Source organism: Blennius ocellaris, assembly GCF_963422515.1.
Source record: "Blennius ocellaris genome assembly, chromosome: 18".
NCBI classification, from domain to species: domain Eukaryota; kingdom Metazoa; phylum Chordata; class Actinopteri; order Blenniiformes; family Blenniidae; genus Blennius; species Blennius ocellaris.
In genome coordinates this window covers 5,662,688-5,683,141 of record NC_137667.1, presented here as the reverse complement: position 1 = coordinate 5,683,141, position 20,454 = coordinate 5,662,688, and the positions used below count along the sequence as shown (strand labels likewise).

Here is a 20,454-nt window from a genome sequence, read left to right as displayed (position 1 = left end):
AGATGGATTGAGTCTATAGGATTCCCACAGTACAAAGTAAGTTCCAACCAAACATAGAGAACAAGTGTCTGTCAGTCTGCAACAAAGTCGTTTCCTCATTATACTTTTCTGTTGCAGGCATGTTTCACAGAGAACTACATCACTGGGAGAAAGCTCATTTATGTCAATTGCTCTTCCTTGCCAAGACTGGGAGTCACACATTTTGAAGACATGCAGGTATCAAGACAAGACAGGAACTCTTACTTTAATTTTTTTTTTTATATTCCAAACTTCACAGGAGATTTATGTTATTAAGTATACTTGTTTACATATCAAATAAAAGCAGCTCCTACAGCCTTCAAGGAAGTTTCAACAAGCTGAGTGGTACCAGAACATCCTCAATGATGGCTTTGCCTCCTGCTCAAACTAATCCTATGATCTGACTGATTCTGAAACAATCTTTTTTAACTAGTTCATTTTAGTTTGTTTACCGCTTGGTAAGTGGTTTAATATTTTCCCAAGCAGCCTTCACGTTGCTTTCCCCATTGGTTTTCAAAAGCTTTATTTCAGAGAGTCCAAATACAGTGGGCCAGCTGTTATTTGCTGTCCACCATCCACCCCTTCAGGTTTAAACACCCCTCATTTTAAAGCTTTTTTTTTTTTTTATTAACATTTTATGATGAAAGACTCAACCATTACTTCTTAATGAATGCCAATCCACTCATTTGAATGCCATCCAGGTTTGTCATCCCCACTTCACTGAATCTGTTCGTGTGGACACCATTTTTACTTTGATCACAATGTTGCTAATCTGGATTTTATTTTTACTTATTTGACCTGTGATGATACAGAATGGCCCTGTACACCAGGATCAGCAATGTGACTCCTCAATCAATCCTCTATAATGCTTGAACATGCAGCCAACAGTGCTTGAAAAAAACGTTTGTTCTTATTCTCTATACTGTAGTTGGTGACTAAATTATGAGTCACATTTTCACCTCTTTTTCTTCTTCTTTTTTTTTTTTACTCTATTGCACTTTAATCTGGTAGCCTATCAGCAGGGAACACATTCAAAGATTGGATTTGAGTCAAAACGCCATTGTCAGGCTTTTAACGTGCCGGAGAAGTGACCACATGATAGCGATCCTCGCTGCCCCTTCACTCGTTACGTCGGAGCCGTGCAATTGATTTCAAGATGTCACTTCTGGTTTTTCACTGCCTCAATTGGTCTGGATTTCGCCTATAGTATCTGCGATCCTATAGCAGAACCATTTTCACTGAAGGTGACCAGGGTTTTTTTTTTTTTTTAAATGTAACTCCCTGCCTGGAGATGTTGTGCAGGTACTATTCCTCTTTGTGTAATGTTCACTTTTATCCCTATATGGTTGTTACTCAACTGGTGGTATTGGTTTACAATTGTTTACGCTTGCATAAATCTTTGCTTCTGCATTCTCTTTCTTTACCATATGAGGCACTTCACTATGGTGGCGTTTTTGGTTGGGCAGTGGTAAATATATCTCAACACAGGTGACCCGCTTTATCAGTTGTATTCCTCCTTCCTGCAGGATTTTTTTTTTTCTATTTTAGCACGTCGCGTTTGGCACTTGCACATTTTTTTTTTTTGAATGGTGCCACAGCCAATTAAAGTTGTGTGTTTTACCCGAGCATCACTGCCAGCAGAAACACCTCAGATCTGCTCCGTCACATATATGCTGTTTACAGTAACAGTCGCCGTTTTCTCTCATCGTCTCCCTGAGGTCACAGCTAAATTGGCAAAGAACGCCTTTATCTATCAGACTGCTTCAGCCTGTCACAACATCAAACTAGATTCTTTCAGTTGATAATGAAGGGTCAGGAGACTGACTTAGTAAAGGTGTGTTCCTATTCTCTCTGGTTCACATTTATTATGGTTTAAACTTTAAGCCTGTTCTTGGGTTTTGTTTGGGTTTAATTAATTTTTTTTGGTGGGGGGGGGGGGAGTCTGACTCATTCTTTGTGCTTATTATGCAAGAAAGCTGTTGAAAGACTCACTTAACAGCATGACTTACTTTAATTAATGAGGTTTGAAAAATGTGAACAGCCTTTGTCGTCGTGGGACTGAAGCGCGCCGTTGCACTCTGCAGGTCATCTCTGCTGGTGTGCGCGAGCTGCTGGGGGTCACAGAGGTCACGTGGAGTCGCAGCATCGCCGACCCCCGGCGGGACACCATGGGTCTCTTCCTGGAGAGGAAGGGTCGCACGGGTGTTCAGGCGGACAACCTCACCTGGCAGCGGTTCCTGGATGAACGTGGGTCAAGGAGGGAGAGAGAGAGAGAGAGAGAGAGAGCGAGAACCCGACCTGAGTCACGGCGGGGAAGGGGCACAACGGAACTCGATGCATGTCAGCGCCGGTTCGCGTCACCCGAGCGTCAGTTCGACAATGACTCCGGTGGGACACTTCACACGACGGGTCACACGGCGGAGCTTTGACATTAACACATCCCACCAGCAAAATGCTGGTGTGTCGTGAATGCCGAATAAACATTCTGCATTGTGATTCCACCGGCTGTGAGCGTGTCTTCTTTCCTCCAAAGATGAAGCCCTGAATAATGTGATCACTGGGCGATTCCACACCGAGAGAGTGAAACAACAAAGACTGACTGCAACTATTATTTTTATGTGTCTGTCAGTACGCAGCATGATCAGCTGTTCAAAGAGCTTTTGTCATTCCGGCTTCTGGATCACTATGGATGTCTAAAACACTTGGACTATTTATATTGATCTAAAGTGGATGTAACTGGATGGAGATATTGATCTGCTGGGGTAATTCTCTGGATGACAACAGTCACCTATTTCAAAGTGCTGACTGGCCTGGGGGACGTATGGGCCACTGTTTTCCTACACCGACCCCTTAAAGGATTGGCCATATACTGTAATAAACTTCTTCACATGTGGGTGACTTTGCAAACATGCACAAAAGACCAAAGGACCATTGAATCAGATAGTGGTTGGGTCGAGTGCCAAGCGGACCCAGAGGGATCACAAGCCTTTTCTGTGTTTAGCCAACTCAACACTTTCTTGCCAATAATCCATGTAATGCATGCAAGAATGTTCAGCTATAGGCTTTTATATTTGACTTCACCCAGACCCGATGTACCTGCAGAAGCTTTGATCCAAATGGCAAGCATCTGAAAGCCCCGTTTAGTAACTGTCGGGCCAAATCTGATCTTTTCACATTTTTCTTCTTCTTCTTCTTTTTTAATCATTCTTGTAGAATATTATTGGTCCACTGCATTTTTCGTGCAGTGGAGTTCAATCTACATGAATAAATGATGATGCCAGCCTGTGAGATAGGCTGGGAGGGAGGCACTGCATCTGTCTGCGCACACAAATGGTCTCTGTGCAGCTCCAGAGCGCACCGATTACCATTCCGAGCACAGCACCTCTGGTCAGAAATGGAGCCGGGTCGGTGGTTGACAGTAGTCCGGGGGCAGGCGAGGAGGGGGGGTGGGGAGGTGAGGGGGTGGTGGAGTGGATATATTACGGCAGCAACCTTTCAGTCAATCTGGATTAACTCGCACTGAGCCCTGCGTCGCCGGCGCAGCCCCCTGAAAGCGAGACGAACATCTGGCCGGATTCCGCGCGGCACCAGGCAGTCACTCACCGCGCTGGAGAGATTGAGGCAGCCTGTCGCTACAAAGGCGTTTTCTCTGGTGGAGGTGCACACACACACATACACATACACACACATACACACACTCTCTCTCTCTCTCTCTCTCTCTCTCTCTCTCTCTCTCTCTCTCTCACACACGCGCGCACACACGGGCGGATGCGCAGTAGAGGCGATCCCGCACAGCTGCAGCCTCCTCGCGGCCACACCGGGACCCTCCAGGCTCCAGCATCCTTTTTCCTACGACGGGGAATTTAACAAGAAAAAAGCGGGGCTGGGAAAAAAAAAGAAAAAAAGAAAAAGAAAAGAAAAGCGTGACATTTCGCTGGCGTGAGGCGATCGAGGAGGAATCGTCCTTTATCTGCCGGTTATGGATTTCGTGAAGGACATCGCGGGTTTCGCAGGCCCTCACATGTTGTAACAAACCAAGACGCGTGTTTTTTTTTTTTCCGGGACACCTGAATAATCTCCAAAAGGATCCGTCGGTCCGTTTTTATTTATTTATTTATTTTTGTGGCTCTGTCAGTATGCTCTCAGCCCCCCCGGGAGGAAATGTGCTCAAACCCACCTCCCTTTGACTTGATGTTTCATCTGCAAGGTAAATTCAACATTTCACAGGTTGGGATCGGTGTGAATCGCAGCCCTTGAACTCTTTAGGGGGGGGTGGAGGGAGGAGGAGGGGGGGGGGGGGGTGTGTGTGCGTTCGAGAGGTAAAATATTGACTTGGAAGTAGTTCTCGCAGGACGCATCTCAATGGGCTCAGGTTTTCCCTTGTGAAAGGGGTTGTGGCTGTAACCCACCAGCCCAGGACCTGCACCGCAAGGTCAAAAAAAAAAAAAAAAAAAAAAGCATCTCCAATTGGCAGGCAATGTTGGTTTATTTGGCTGCATCCTGTGTTTCTCCCCCCCACCCCCCACCCCCCCTTCCCTACCTCCCTCCCTACAGGTAAAGCTGAGAATCATGGCTCATGTTCTCATTTCCCAGCCAGCTCGCAGATGTGTGCAGAGAAAGATTGATTCTGAGATGTTCAGAGATATCTGTGTTTAGTTGCGCTTTATTTAAATAATCAGCCCAGAGCATCCGGCGATAGGACAGCCCGCTGTTTAAAAACCGAGCAGATATGCAAATTATACATCAATCGTTGAGCCGTGATGGAGTGTAAATTAACCCAAGTAAAGAAACTGATAATAGGTAGTGTCTGTTTGGAGAGGGGCATGTTGCCAGGTGATGGAGGAGGGTAGGTGGAGATGTGGCCCTGCTGATGCTCATGACGGATGAGGTGTAATGGTCCTGTCTTTATGTCTGGCATTAGTTATCAGATATCTTATTATTCATGAGTGCCCGAGGCACCATTGTAACTGCTACACCAGTGAAACCAGGCCCACGCCTCATTTTGCTGCTTCTATTTGCTCGGGCTGCTGTGTGAATGTACTCACTGTTGGTGCTCGGCTCTGTTTCACATGATGCCAGAGGAGTGGTGTGTGATTCCTGGGCTCTGAGGCGGTTCCGTGGGCCAGCTTCACATTCAGTGACCCAAATTTCTACCCTTCACAAGATAAATGCTCACGATTTCACTGAATTAGGGTGTTAAAACTTGGATAGGGCTGGCCAAAACTTGTGTGTGCATATAACTGGTCCACATACGATGACTAAAAGTGTCCTTATATTATAGATGTGTTTTCACGCTTACCATATCTGGATATCGGAATATGGCTGGCTGGTCAATATTGTGCTGAATAATTACTCGAGAAGGCCGTATTGGTATTCAAAGAGTAATCCTTCGGCTTTCTTCCTCCCGGAAGAAAATCCCAGGTCATAAGGACATCACGTCACAACGGTGCAAGGATTCACATCTAAATACAGTATTTAGAATTTAGCTGGATCACTTGGTTCAGCACAAGTCATCAGCCACAGGTAAAAATAAGAAATATTGATTCCCGAGCCACAAGATAAACAACACATCAAGGTAACACTGCCTTTCTTGTGATTCGGTGTGAATAGAAAAAGAAGAGAAAAAAAAACACACACCAAGGGGGGGAGATGTAAATGCTGATGAACAGCACTTCTATTGATGCAGTGGGGTCTGCTTAGTATGCTATCCCCCGGCACACATGCACATGCACGCACGCACAAACACTGGCACACTCGCATTCACACACACACACACACACGCATATAGAACCTCTTCGGCCTCAAAAAAGAAGAAAAATAATTTCAGCTGCATCTGATTTCACGTCGAGTGATTTAGCTTTTCATTAGGCACAAGATTGGATGAAGGGTAATATTCCAAACAACACAAAATCTCCCCATCGTCACCACCGTGCCATAAAATTAGACAATGGCCCCTGCATTGGCCTTCAACCAGAACCTCTGAATTGCCAAGGTCCTTCACCTCCAGAGAAGAGTTTTAATTCTCAATATTATTAGGTTATTTGAAAATCAGCCTCTGATTACATCTCGCACAAAACTGACGGGTTTTTTTTTCCTGTGTTGCCATGGCATCAAGGCTGTCACCCGAGAGCTATCACATTCTAACATTGGCAGACACTGTTAAGAAAAGGGTGTCACAGCTCACACCATAATCACAACCCCCCCCCCCCCAAAAAAAAAAACCCAAAAAAACCTTGTGTTTTAAAGGTAGACAGTCCATGACAATGACAGCATCAGTGTTCTGTCAGGACGTTTGGGTTCAGGCTGCACAAGCATTTACCCGACAAAATACAATTTCTCCCCGCTCAGTCAAAATATGATCCACTTCAGCTCCATTTGGTCTCATAAAGCAGGCAGGCCGAGGACTTGTTTCACTGCTTTTTTTTCTTTTCTTTCACCACCACTGAGTTGCAGCATTTAGCTTTATTTTTGTCAGTCACAGACGCCCGACCGCCTTTTTCCCCCCCCCAACAGCCCAGGTGAGATGCCTCCGAGACGCTGTCGTGTGCCGCTGCGTCGACCTGCGTGGAGGCAAAGAGCCGACTTCATCTCATTAACTTCCCCCTCGCAGGGCCGCTTTTCCCCTGATTTGCTACCCAAAACGTGGATTGCAGAGGTTTTCTCACATGAGCTCCCGCATGAGTTAGACCATCTGAAAACATATCCCCCATGACCTCACCGGCCGATCGGCATGCAGTGTGCTGCATAAGGCTTTTCTTGGAGAATGCTACCCCAGGGAGACCATAGATATCCTCTCCTACAGTGTGCCGCTGCTGCTGCTGCTGCTGCTGCTGCTGCTGCTGCTGCTGCTGCCGCACATGAATTTGTCTCTATCGCTGGGGGTTGTTGTGTAGTGAGCTACCTCTATTAGGCACAAATCCACCCACTGGTGTGCATGTGTGGGTGTGTACTGTCAGTCTCCTCCGTCCTCTGAGGGCGAAAAGACCAGCTCGGAGGTAATAAACGAACATTTGATTGACCAACGCGGAGATGATTGTTAATGCATCAGTCGATCGTCTGTTTTCATGTTTATTTGGTTTTATCTGTGGCCCTCCCAAGCCGCTTCAATGTAATGAGCAGCACAACCTGGAAGATAATGATTTTGCGTGTTGCAAAGGGGGTGTGGGGGGTGACATTTAAAGATGAAGTGTGTGATTGATGAATGCATTGATTGATTATCTACTTATTTGTTCATGTACCTGATGGCTGCAACCTGTTATGCAAATCTCTGTGGAACACCCATAATTAAATGCAAATTAGGGCGACATTAACAGACATTTCCTGCACCGTCTCGCCAACGCCGGGGCTGTCCTTTTGTCCTCGCGGGATGGATTTTGTTGGGATTGCAACTATTCTCTTCACGTCCAGCTGAGTTTTCAACAACAACACCACAACAACAACAACAACAACAACAACAACAACAACGGCGACAACAAAACAGCCTCATTTCCACAGAGCGAATCAATATCACGTCTTCAACGCCATCCGGGTCTGCAAGTAGAGCCGGTCCTGTCTGCCTCATTGCACAACCAGAGGCCGTACCATTCAGAGTCAGAGCAGAAGGTGGTTGGCACACCAGCATGAATGCACTTAGTAGACTACCTTGACACACACACACACACACACACACACACACACACACACACACACACACACACACACACACACACACACACACACACACACACACACACACACACACACACACACACACACACACACACACACACACACACACACACACACACACACACACACACACACAGGGACGCACACGCAGACATATAAAGTAGATATTAAGTTATCCTCGCAAGTACTTGGAACACACTCCACATAGCTTTGCAGCAGCGCTTGACAGTGAAGTCGTCAGCCGTCTTTAGGGGAGTCATGAAAACATTTAATAATCATTCCACAGTCCATTTCTCAGCAGCTCAAGCTGCAACCCGACATAAAAATCCACAAATTATGTGTGATTTGGCAAAGAGGTCCCCCGTATTAAAAAAAAAAAAAAGAGTTGAGAAAAGGCATTTAGTCATTGCTGCTTTATCAGCAGTGCTCATGAAAAATGTCATAGCTCACATGCTCTCTTCCAATAATATCATCCCCCCACTCGCTATTATGGACCTTTTTTAAGGTGACCTCAATTCTCCCTCCTTGTCAGGGTGCGAATGCATTTCACCTAGCTGTCATAATGCAACTGTTGTCAGCGGATACCACCGGGCTTCCTTCACTTTGCAATCTCACATGAAAAAAGAAAAAAGAAAAAGAAAAGTGCCCCCACGTGGCAACATGTCACCCCTGTCGCCGCTGCTGTTTTCTTTACTTTATGATGATTTCCTCATACTGTCAAGGTTATTAAAACATGAGTTGTGTGTCACTGCTCGAGTGCAACAGAAGCTTTTGAAGCATGAAGACACTCGTCAGACGTTCCCTTTGCTGAGGCAAGATTTTTATGCACTCTCCAAGACCCAACGTCGACAACAGAGGCATTACCAGCAAACCACAGAAAGCTATAATCATAAATCGCCTGTTCTCTGTATTTAAAAGCTGGCTTTGGATTTTTACTACAGTTGTGGTATTGGATCTCGAGTTGTCCGGGTGTCATTGGATTGGTGTTCCTGTCTGTGTGCTGTAATGGAACACCCGGATGGCTGGGTACTGCATGTTCAACCAAAACGACACACAAGTTCTGGTTCTACATATAATGAAAACGGATGACACGCTTCCTCTTGTACAGTTTTTTGCAGGACAACCCGCTGAGCTGTGATCTGATCTCCAAAGTCTCAGTTTTATGACATGCTATATCCCTGACAATGTCTCAGGATTCATCAAATGGATCCCTCCTTATCCCCCCCATCTCAGTCGTGTCATAAGTAAGAGTAGCAGCAGTGACAGCAGAGAGAAAATCAATAGAAAGGCATAGCACATCCTTGCTGAGGCACTGGGCCCAATCATCCCTTCCTATTGGCGGTATGATCCTGGGAGATATCAGTCTAATTCTGATGAGGCCCTGGACTGCCAGTCTAGACTTTCATCCCTCTGTACACAAACATAAAAGGCCTGGTATTATCATATCAAAAAAAAAAAAAAAAAAAAGTATGATCAGGGGAGTACCAGCTTTAAGAGAGATCTGTCACAAAAATCATACAAGATTACCTGGGATGCGTCACTCTCAAGTCTGCAGGTTACTAAATAGCTTTGTGTATAATTGCCCAAAATGTTGGGTCTGTTTGTGTTTGCTTTCTGCTTTTTTTAAATGTCCGTCTCAAACTGACTCTTTGCTTTTATCTTTTTAGGTGTTTTGACCTGACTTGAAAGCCAAATGGAGTCGCTCCTGGTGTATCTGATGGTCCTCGGTGTGGCTGTGAAGGCTCACAAAGTTCAAATCTGCCCCAAACGCTGCGTCTGCCAGATGCTCAATCCCAATTTGGCGACGTTGTGCGACAAGAAGGGCCTTCTGTTTGTACCGCCGAACATCGACAGGCACACGGTGGAGATGCGCCTCGGGGATAATTTCGTGACCAACATCAAGCGCAAAGACTTTGCCAACATGACCAAGCTGGTCGACCTGACCCTGTCTCGCAACACCATCGGCTCCATCGCGCCTCACGCCTTCAAAGACCTGGAGAACCTGCGGGCCCTTCACCTCGACAGCAACCGGCTCGCCCACATCACCAACGACACCTTCAGCGGCATGTCCAAGCTGCATCACCTCATCCTCAACAACAACCAGCTCACCCACATCCAAATCGGGGCCTTCAATGACCTCACAGCGCTGGAGGAGCTCGACTTGTCCTACAACAACTTGGAGGGCGCCCCGTGGGTGGCTATTCAGAGGATGCCAAACCTCCACACCCTCAATATGGACCACAACATGCTCAGTTACATCCCAGAGGGGACCTTCTCCGGGTTGCAGAAGCTAAAGAGACTGGATGTGACCTCCAATAAGCTGCAGAAGCTTCCCCCGGACCCCATTTTCCAAAGGGCGGGGGTCCTGGCTACGTCTGGGATAATGGGGCCTTCGTCTTTCGCCCTGAGCTTCGGAGGGAACCCGCTGAGGTGCAACTGCGAGCTGCTTTGGCTGCGGAGGTTGCGGAGGGAGGATGATCTGGAGACCTGTGCTTCGCCGCAACACCTCGCTGGGCGATATTTTTGGACCGTCTCAGAAGAAGAGTTCCTGTGTGAGCCGCCTCTCATCACCAGGCACTCGCAGGTATCCCTTCTGAGCAGAGCCGTTCGGCGTTAAAGACGAGGCGCTCGCAGCTGCTCCCCTCTCTCAGCCAGATATTCAATTCATTCCTTAGTTAGTCCGAGGTGGCACTTTGAGCTTTTTATGACTGCCACACCAGATATTAGCACTGTGCGCCAGAGGAGTGTTACAAGAGTTGTGGGAGTTTCCCAGGCCACTCAACTCATGGATTATTGTTGAATTAAAAAAAAAAAAAGAAAAAAAAGAAGAGGGACTTACTTAAAATGTGTAATCAAGCTGTGGCAGCGCTTTTAGAGGAGTTCTTTAGTCGGATTTTCAGTTATCATCCTAATAAAGCTATTTTGCAGGTTTATGATGGATCCGCACTGAAGCTCTTAATACACAGCAGTAGCTCACAGTGATTTAGTCCTTGATTCATGCATCCAAACAAAATTATCTGATCAAATCCTTCCTGAATAAGCATAGCTATAGGAACTCATTTATATTCAGCGGAGGTATCCTGCATAATTGCAGACAAAATTAACTTTCACTTGGACTCCGGCATATGCTGTCATATTGATAATCTTGTACTCTTGTCTGCTGCTTCAGTATCATGACAATCGACTGCTGATTACGTTTTGCAGGGAGAAAAAGTTTTAAAACCCACCATCAGCATATGCATTTTCTCATTTGGCCAGGTCGGAGGCGTCTCAATGCAAGCTGAATTAGGTCAAACTCGACTCGGTTGTATGTCTTGGAAGACATTTCACATGAACTGGGGCAAAAACGCCTTCCAAGACATACAACCCAGTCCAGTTTACCTGATTCAGCCATCAATAAGGCCTAATTATAATTACTATGCAAAGGTTACAGTATAAATGGTTACGGTTTATAATTAAGATTTTTTTAAATTTTTGTTCTGTGGGTGATTTTATATGAAGAAATCTCCTTGCTGACTGCAGTTCCTCCCTCCGTCTCAGGAGCTGCGTGCCCTGGAGGGTCAGAGTGTGTCTCTGCGCTGTAAGGCCCGGGGCGACCCCGACCCCATCATCCACTGGATCGCCCCCGATGGACGCCTCATGTCCAACTCCTCCAGAGCGGCGGTCCACACGGACGGAACGCTGGACATCCTCATCAGCACCGTCAAGGACTCCGGTCTGTTCACGCCTGCCCCCCCCCCCCCCCCCGGGGCTATGCTGTGTGTTGTTTGCTGAACAAAATTAGTCGTTGCCTTGTCTAAACATAAGCCTTTAAGACTCAAGTGTCTGTCTACACTCTGTGACAAAGTTCAGAGTGTAGGGATGTTTTGCTTGCGTGGTGATTATAGGCACAACGAAATGAAAAAGACCTCCTCTCTATGCATTCAGTTACTTATTTGTTCACAAACCTTTACATATATATGGTTGAACACAGTGCACCGAGAACAGTTCTTATAAATATGATCATACCTTGTGTAGTCGCAGCAAAAGTCAGCAGCTGATACTTACCTCAAAAAGCACTTGTTTTGGGGGTTTTCTCCTCCTCAAATTTATGCCTGAAAAATTGCGAGTCTAACATGAACAACCTTGGGCTCTAAGACACACTTGAAAGCATTTTGAAATCCCGAATCTCTCCATCCCCATCAGCAGGTCAGAGTATGATCTACTTCAAGTGCCTCTCCATTCACAAAATGTACTTTTCTTCTTGTTCGAGCGCCACTGTGCAGATTTAACACGAGGAGGGTGTTTTCACATCGAACTGCTGAGGGGAAGCGTTGTTCTTACTGACAATCATATTTCGTGGGTCTGGTAGGATGATGAAGGTGATGCGTAATGTCGCAGACTGTTCAGAAGCAAATCCTGATTTAGAATCTTATACTTGCACCGTCGAGAGGATGTGTTCAGTATGAGACATCTTGTGGCCCACATAAGTGATCGTTTTGAAATGAATTATTTTGCATATTTAAAGCACGCTGTATTTTTCACTGAGTGATACAGACCTCATTGAAACACATGCCGAGCTGCATGGACTGGGAGGAATGTATACAAACGGACTATTCAGGACTGAGTTCACTTAGTTAATGTGTGACATATGTCCTTTATTTGAACATCACAATTAAAAAAATCAGGTTTAAAGTCATTATTTCTTTTTACAGGTTCTTTTACCTGCGTTGCTTCAAATCCAGCCGGAGAGGCCCAGCAGACTGTGGATCTGGTCATTGCTAAGCTCCCTCATATCATCAACAACACAGTTGCAGAGCAGGAGCCGGACCCCGGATCGTCGGACATTGCCACAGTGACCAAGACGGGGTCGGAGGCAGGCGGCGTGCCTCTGGGCAATGCCAAGACAAGCCAGGAGAAGAAAGTAGTCATTGCTGAGGCCACATCTACCTCAGCTCTGGTCAAGTTTAACTTCCACAGGAGCATTCCCGGAATCCGCATGTTTCAAATCCAGTATAATGGGACCTATGATGATTCACTGGTATACAGGTAAGCAGAGGAAACCAGCCAGAAGAGTGTGAAGCATTTACCCTCTCTATGTCTTTTATTTGACCTCTTCTTTTGGCTCTTACTTCTCTTTAGATATGTACTCATTGAGTGGTGGGCCTGGCTATTTGCAATGCGACGATTAATCCCTCGAGGAAGACAGACTCACGCACAGTATCTGACTTCTTATTCTTTGACGTTTTAATCCGCCCCAAACGCAACGTATCATTTACTGTGTGCAAAACCTTGATAATGCTTAATCAACGAAATCGAAGCAGAATGTCAGCGCTGAGCTTTGGACTCGTAGAAAGATGAAAGAGCAGTCTTCCAGTGTTTTACAAAAAGCGTCAGAGGCTTCACACATGCCTATCCGAGGAGCGCGGCTTCTTTCATCTCTGCCACTGCTCGCTCCATATTAAGCGCTAATCACAGAGCTGCGATAGGATCATCACACAAACCCATCATTTTAAACATGAACTCCCAAGTCTGTACCCAGTTTTGGTGTTTGAACAGCGACTGCTGGATTCAGGAGACGGCCACCGGTTGTGTGCAAAAAGCCTGACGTGTGAGCAAACGGCGGTATCGTGCATCTCAGCCCCCGAAAGCGCCTGTTTATCGGTTTCGATGTTGGAGGGAATAAATCAAATGTCACTGGAGATTATTCCCAGACAGATGTTAAATAGCCCCCCCGAGAGATAAATGATTGTCATGTCGTTTTTATCCCCGCAAAACAATAACACGGATAATCTGATTTGCTCAAGTCTCCTTTATGTTAACCCTCTCTAATCTGTGTCAGACCTCACGAGGCTTTTGTCTTCTTACAGAATGATACCCCCAACCAGTAAGAACATCCTGGTGAACAACCTGGCAGCCGGCACGCACTATGACTTGTGTGTGCTGGCCATCTACGACGACCAGGTGACCTCGCTGACCGCCACCCGGGTCATCGGCTGTGTCCACTTCACCACGGAGCCACAGTACCTGAGATGCCATTTCATGCAGTCCCAGTTTCTCGGCGGCACCATTGTGGTTATCATCGGAGGGATTATCGTGGCCTCCGTGCTCGCTTTTATCATCTTCCTCATTGTGCGCTACCGGGTGTGTAACCAAGGAGATGCAGATAAGGTCAGTTTGGCAAACCGCTCCCCGTTTCGTTCCGTTCCTGTTTTGTTATTTCCACTGCTTTTGAAACATGGACGCCGACGAGAAATACTTTCATTGTGCTCATTCACCCCATACTTGTCTCTCGCCACGTCAGGCACTCGAGATGGGGGATATTCGCTCGCTGAGCAGTGACGGACAGCTGCAAGGCTGCGGGATTCCCAAGTCCCTCTCCAAGCAGGTTTTACGTCCAGAGAAGAATGACAAGGACTGCCTCCGGGTCACCCTGCCACCGCCGGAGCCAGCCAAGCAGCGACCTCCCGTCGTAGTCGCCGCGACGAAACCCTCTGTTCCCGATTGCACAGTTTCCACTTCTGCTGGCAGCCACAGCTGGCACCCGGCCTCCCCGGGCGCCCCGAGGCCGAAACGCTCCGGCGCCCCACCAAAACCCTCGGAGGCTCGCCGGGCTGAAGCTCAGGCGGACGTCGAGCTGGACAACATGAACCGGAATAACTCCTCGGAGGTTAAAATGGCCACTGCCATCACTCTGGCCATGCCCGGGCAGCCCACCAAATGGACCGCGGCCCCCAGGGCTTCGCGGCCACACCAGGCCTCCCGACAGTACATGACTGTGCCCGCGGGGGGCGTGAGGGTGAACCGCAGACACTCTCTGAACGCAGACTCGTATCGGGAGCGCTGCTACGTGGCCTACCCGAAACCCGGGGCGAGTCTGCGCTCCAAACGCAGCCTGTCGATGAGTGGGGAGCTGCCGCAGATCGAGGGCATGTCAAACATTCACCGGGCCAGGGACAAGCTCTCCAAGTCCGAGTGGCTTTTGGAGAGCACTTTATGATCGGACGTTTAAGACCTCTTGTTTACCTGGAATGGATTCGTGGCCGTTATGGAGCAGACAGGGATCCCATACCTTGTTTTGAGCTTTTGAGCTCTGTATTGAGGGACCTGCGATGTTCTCTCATGTACCCGGGGAGAGGCAGGCACAACAGGGTAATGGGAATTTGTTTTCTACCTTATAACCTATCAAAGTCTTCTTTATAACAACATTTGAACAAAATTTGATGAAAGGCACAACAATGTATAAAAAAACTATTTCCTGTACAGTTGTGTGAGATGCTGTATATCTCAGTACAACCATAAGTGTTCATGTGGTATTGAATGCAGTAAACTGGACATACTGTATTATAACAAAGAAACCGTCACACAGGGGATGGGGTTATTATACTCTCTGTCTCATTGCCTGTTACTTAAAGTGATACAATCTCTGTAGACTTTGAACACGATTCTTGTCTCCAGCTTTACACACAGATGGTGACATGTCTTAATTACCTTTGGCGGCAGTTTGGGGAGATTACGAATGTGCTTTACATCCCAGAGGTGTAGAAACAGAATGTAGTAGACAGACAGTGCTCCATCGTTTTCATCCCCACACTCCCAGACACAGCACAATGCAGCATTTTTGTGGCACAAGTCGACTCAGCCTAATACTGCCCTCCAGTTTGAATCGATGCATTTTTATCACATAATTACATAAAGACTCAACCCCCGATAGGATTCCTGTCATGGCTGAGTTCAGCGACAATTGACCCAACACCAACAGCTTGACAGGTGCGAGAAGTAATCTGGTATTACGTGTGGGTGAGCTCCGGGAAGGAACGGTTCATCTCCATGTTTTTTTACTTAACCTGAAGTTATCATGTCACGCCGGTGACATACCATTGTAAAATAACTTGTCGATGTACGAGAAGCGATAATCACAAGAATGGGAGGACGTCTGCTCTTGATTTTGCTGTTGTTTCTGTTTGATGTTTACCAGTATAAATAAACCAGTGATAAAAGGGACACACTCATATTTATCTCATTTTCAGCTTGCCTTGTGTATTTTGCTCAAGCCCCCCCCCCCCCCCCCCACCCCCACCCCCCATCGCAATTAGAGAGCAGTCGTTAATAATCTCTGATGTATTTCCAGAACAAAACAAAAGCCGCAACTCTTGGTTGTCTGAGCCCTGACTTGTGAAGAAGTAATGAATTTGGGATTTAAGAAGTCTACCGGCAACATAATTCCTCTATTTCTGCAAGTTGTGGACCTCTGACAGATCCCTGCCCCGAGCTCTTGTGTTTGTTCAAAGAGAGAAGGGAAGCAGATGATGAAAAGAGGCTATGCTAGTCACCGGGGATGCTTCTCGCCTTGCACATCTCCGCACTCATCTGACAGCACCGTGCCTCTGCCTTCGGACGGCAGCTACTGCAGAAACCTGCCGCAGGAGAGGTTAAACACCACAAATTCTACAGTCACAGCAACGATCCCTGAGTGTGGGACAGACGTGACATGCCTTACCTGCTGGAACACAAGTATTTTGGTGGTTGATTGAGTTTTTCTTCTTTTTTTTTTTACGTACAATAGAAAGATTCTCAAAGCGAGGATCCCTGAGGCAAAGCTAAGGCACACTTCGGTTGGAGCTACAATGTTATGCAGGGAAAAATTTGCGAAGATGAGCTCCACATACACTGTGTGCCACACAAATTAATTGCCGTCACCCAAAACAAGCTGTGTTCTAGCATATCTACTCATTATTTCTTGCTTGTTACGGGTGATTGAAATGCTGAGGCGCTTGGCCTGACTGTTGGTTCAGGCTTTGGCAAGAGACAGAGGTGTATGTTAATAATAGATGCATTTCTAGAGGGACACCGAGAGAGAGAGAGAGAGAGAGAAAGAGACGGAAAACTAGGAGGAGATGAGGGGCGGCAGAAAGAGGAAGATGGAAGGTTTTGTGAAACAAATACCGCAAGGAGGGTGGGAGGCGGAGAAAGGCATGGGTGAGGATGAAGAAATAGAGAGCTTGAGTGAGAGGTGCAAGAGAAGAAAGCGAGACAGCTCAGAGACGGGGAGAGAAACAAGAGATGAGGAGGGCACGGCGAGCCGAGCGCCAGGGAGAATGTAGTGCAGAGCAGAACGGGGAGTGCAGGCAAGACAGAGAAAAGAGCATCCTTTGTATAAGCCAGCCGCCGCAGCCTCTGGCTCTTCCGTATTCACTGCACCTTCACAAAGACGGGACGGGACGGGGGGGGGAGGGGACGGGGCGAGGGCGGGGCCGCGGGGTGAAGTGTGGGTGATGGACCTTGGCTGGAAGTCTCGCAAACGAGCAGCGGAGTGGGTCCCGAGGGCCAGACCACAATCACACGTTCGCCCTCGCGAAAACTGCACGCACTTGACCCGGTTTCCAAACTCCTGTAATGTTTTTCCTGATCCTTGTCGAGCCCCCCCCCCCCCCTACATCCTGCCTCCCTCCTCTCCGGTCGACTTACTTGCATCACGCTGACTCACTCCCCTTGACTGCGAGAGTTCTGCCACGCTCCTGAGCAGTCCTCCGAACCCCGACCACTACCGTCACCACCGTCACCGCCGTCACGCCGTCACCACCACCCACCAGGCTGGCTCGCTCCAGAACTGAACCTGCCAGTCTTTCTGAGTCCGACCTGCCTTCCGCAAGCAGACAGGCCGGCTCCTCATCAGTCTGGGTTGATCGGATGACTGACTGTCAGAAACAGTGCGACTACCATTTTGACACAATATTGCAATCTGCAGATGGATTCATTCCCTGCTCTCGTTGCTAATAGGCTTTTCATTCCTTAGCTTGGGTTTGAGTTGACTCTGAAGTACACATCCCTTTATGGAGCACTTATACTAACATGGCCTCTTATGCCACAATTGCTTGCTTTTATGACAATCATGCAGTGGGTGGAAATCACATCGGGCCACTGATATAGTCCATTTTCTTATTTAAAGAGATCATTGTGCCTGTTTGAACAAACTGAAGAGCCTATTACTATCACAGAAACAAATGACGGGAGTGCCTAATCGAAGAACGTGGCAGCGCCTCAACAAGTGTTTTAGCACCTTTTGCTCTCCGCGCCGCAGTTCAGTGCTTCATTATCTCCACGCAGCAGGCGGTGTTCGTCAAAGTCACACATGAGGCATTATTTCACCGGCAGCAACTATTCCTGGGTGTACATACGAAGTGGGTGCAGGCTGAGATCACGAATCCAAACAAAGCACCACTGGCAGGCTTCTGTAGGAGGTGGTGGTGGTGGGGCGGGGGTGGGGGCGGTCAGGAAGGGACAGACAGTAGGGGAGGTGGCAAAGTGTAAAATATGCACCAGCAATTCCAAAGAGTATGCATTATTGAGAGGAGTAAATGGGTCCAGAATGAACATCATGGCTCATTAATAGTGAATGTGATTACTGTTTCGGGGAAAACAGCAGCCTGGGTAAGGGGGAGATAATTGAAATGGTCAAATCTAAAGACTAAAGACTTCCTTGTTTACTCAGCACCAACTGTTACCGCCAAGTCCAACTCATGACTAAAGCTGACAACTCACGCTGTCAAAGTGTCCCGTTATGGCGTTTGTTAGCTATTCCTGAAAAACTATTATGTGGCCCTCCCCTTGACCAGTGTTTTCCCGTCTCCGACTTTGCGCCGTTCAAAGGGTATTTTTTTTTCTTTTGGGGGGGGGGGGGGGGGGGGGGGGGGGTTTTCAGGATGGGTACAGTCATTCATTTTTTATTACCCTATGCTTGTCGAGTCGTCGACGCCTCAATTACCAACAGGATTTTGACGAGGCGGCGAGAGAAAATGAGCAAGCATTTTTCCAAAATCCCATCAGAGAGTGGAGGAGTCGCCTGAGCGAAGGTCACACGCCGGGGTGCTGACTGAGCGACTTGCACTGTTTGACACGCAAGACTGAGTGAGTGACACGGCATCATCCCGCTGCGCCGTCACCAGATTTGGTTGGACGTGAACCCAGATTATCGCGTTGTCCCCCCCCCCCCCCCCCCCCCCCCCCCCCCCCCCCCCACCCCCCCCCCCAAGGGGTTCCCACACTGAACGAACAGATGCTTCCTCCTCTTTCTCTTGCCTCCCCTCCTTCGGTTACATATGCTCTGGGGTGATGGACGACAAAGAGGCCGGCTGCAGTTTACACCAGACATACCAGGCACCATTAGGAACCATTTTCTGCCCATTTGCCTGATAGCTGCTATCACTTATAGGAGTGATCCGCTCTTCTCTTCTGCTCGCGTGTCCCCAGTGACGGATCCCACATTGATTTGCCAGCGCCGGGAAGATCACGGAGAGAACAGCCAAGCAAACCAGTAATGTGGCAGTTCAGCACCCAACCGTCAGCCCCCTGGTGAATGTGGGCAGCTTAAGCCTCTTTAAGGATCCCATTCATAGTGACTTACTAAAAGTGCTTATGCTAATCTTGTTATCTCCTCGGGCTTCTGGTAATAGAGGTTGGGGAGCAGTTAGTCATGTGCGACATTTCTTTTTTTTTGTTGTTGCACACAGAGGTCCAGTGTTTCCGCATGCATGTCTGCATTTGACTTTGATTTTACTGAATAATTTCTTCGTCCTCACTCTCAAATCTCCTTGGCTCCGGGTCTTTCATTACCGGCTCACGCCAGCATAACAAACCGACGGTGCTTCTACGCGCTGAGCTTATTTATTGTTCACTAATTTAAGTGCGCTTGTTAAAGTTGAGATATCAAACCACGGTCTCACATACAACACGAATCCTACGCTAATTGGACATATAAATTGTACACGGCGAAAACGCATGGGGGAGGGATGGAAAATGACGCGGCGCAGTGGCCCCCGCTGCCTTTGTTTGATCAGTCGTCGTCTGCCGCAGCTGATGGGACGGAGCCGCGCGCTGTGAATCTGAGAATGTCAGGTAGCTCCTCATAAACAAGTCTTTAAAGGTCTTTTGATCTGACTGTGAACCACATTCGCAGTGCGGCGCTCACATCTCTGCAAAGTGGTACAGTTGGAGGATTTGATATGTAGATGCAATGGCTGCGCTCTTTTGAAGACGGTTCCCCGGTGACCCGGTGAAGCGAAGCAGAACGTGATGAGGATATTAAAATGCAGCATTAATCAAATAAAGGTCGATCTGTGATTGACATGTGAGGGAGGTTCTGAGGCAGAGGGGAGATGGGAGAGGGGGGGGGGGGGGGGGGGGGGGAATCAACAGCGACACTGAAGCTTTACAACACCAGACGTTTCGGGCCCTCACACAAATCCCGTCCAAGAAACTCACGGCAAAAATGGTTGACAACAAGATTGAAATCTCTGTGCGTCCGCTGCAGGAAAATAAAGTGAACTCAGAGTTGAAGGAATAGCAGTTGACAGCTATCTTGGGATAGTGAGCAACTACAAATGCGGAGGTGAACAATCGAAATCAGGAGCTTGACGCCGCGGACATTCATTTGTCAACAGTAAAAACCAAGAGGCAAAAACAAGATGAACAGTGATTGTTGCTCTGCAGCTGGTATGAAGAGAGCAGAATTCTCTAAAACTCTCCCAACAAACACTTGGATGGTATCAAAAAAAAAAAAAAATCCACGTCAGATATGTTCCGTTTGGAGATTTCATCTCTATCGGTCATATTTTCTCTCATTTAAAAGGAAAAAAAAAAGAGGAGAAATAAAAGTAGGATAAACTCTCCACACACATTTAAGGATCTGATTTGATTGTCGCAAAGGTTGCTTATTATTATTACCATATAATTTGAACTACGAGCATCTAAATGGCAATTAAGTCACCTATGGACACAAACAGCAATAAC

At 47.4% G+C, this 20,454-nt stretch overlaps 1 protein-coding gene across 1 annotated transcript; it reads left to right on the top strand.

Annotated features, from left to right (window-relative positions):
* Positions 1-9,379: 9,379 nt before the first annotated feature.
* lrfn5b (leucine rich repeat and fibronectin type III domain containing 5b) lies at positions 9,380-12,718 on the top strand (the record flags this gene model as incomplete). The annotated part of the gene is made up of 3 exons (XM_080514585.1): positions 9,380-10,270; positions 11,227-11,401; positions 12,381-12,718. 3 exons carry the CDS (start codon positions 9,380-9,382, stop codon positions 12,716-12,718), a joined length of 1,404 nt encoding a protein of 467 aa, XP_080370711.1.
* Positions 12,719-20,454: the final 7,736 nt, after the last annotated feature.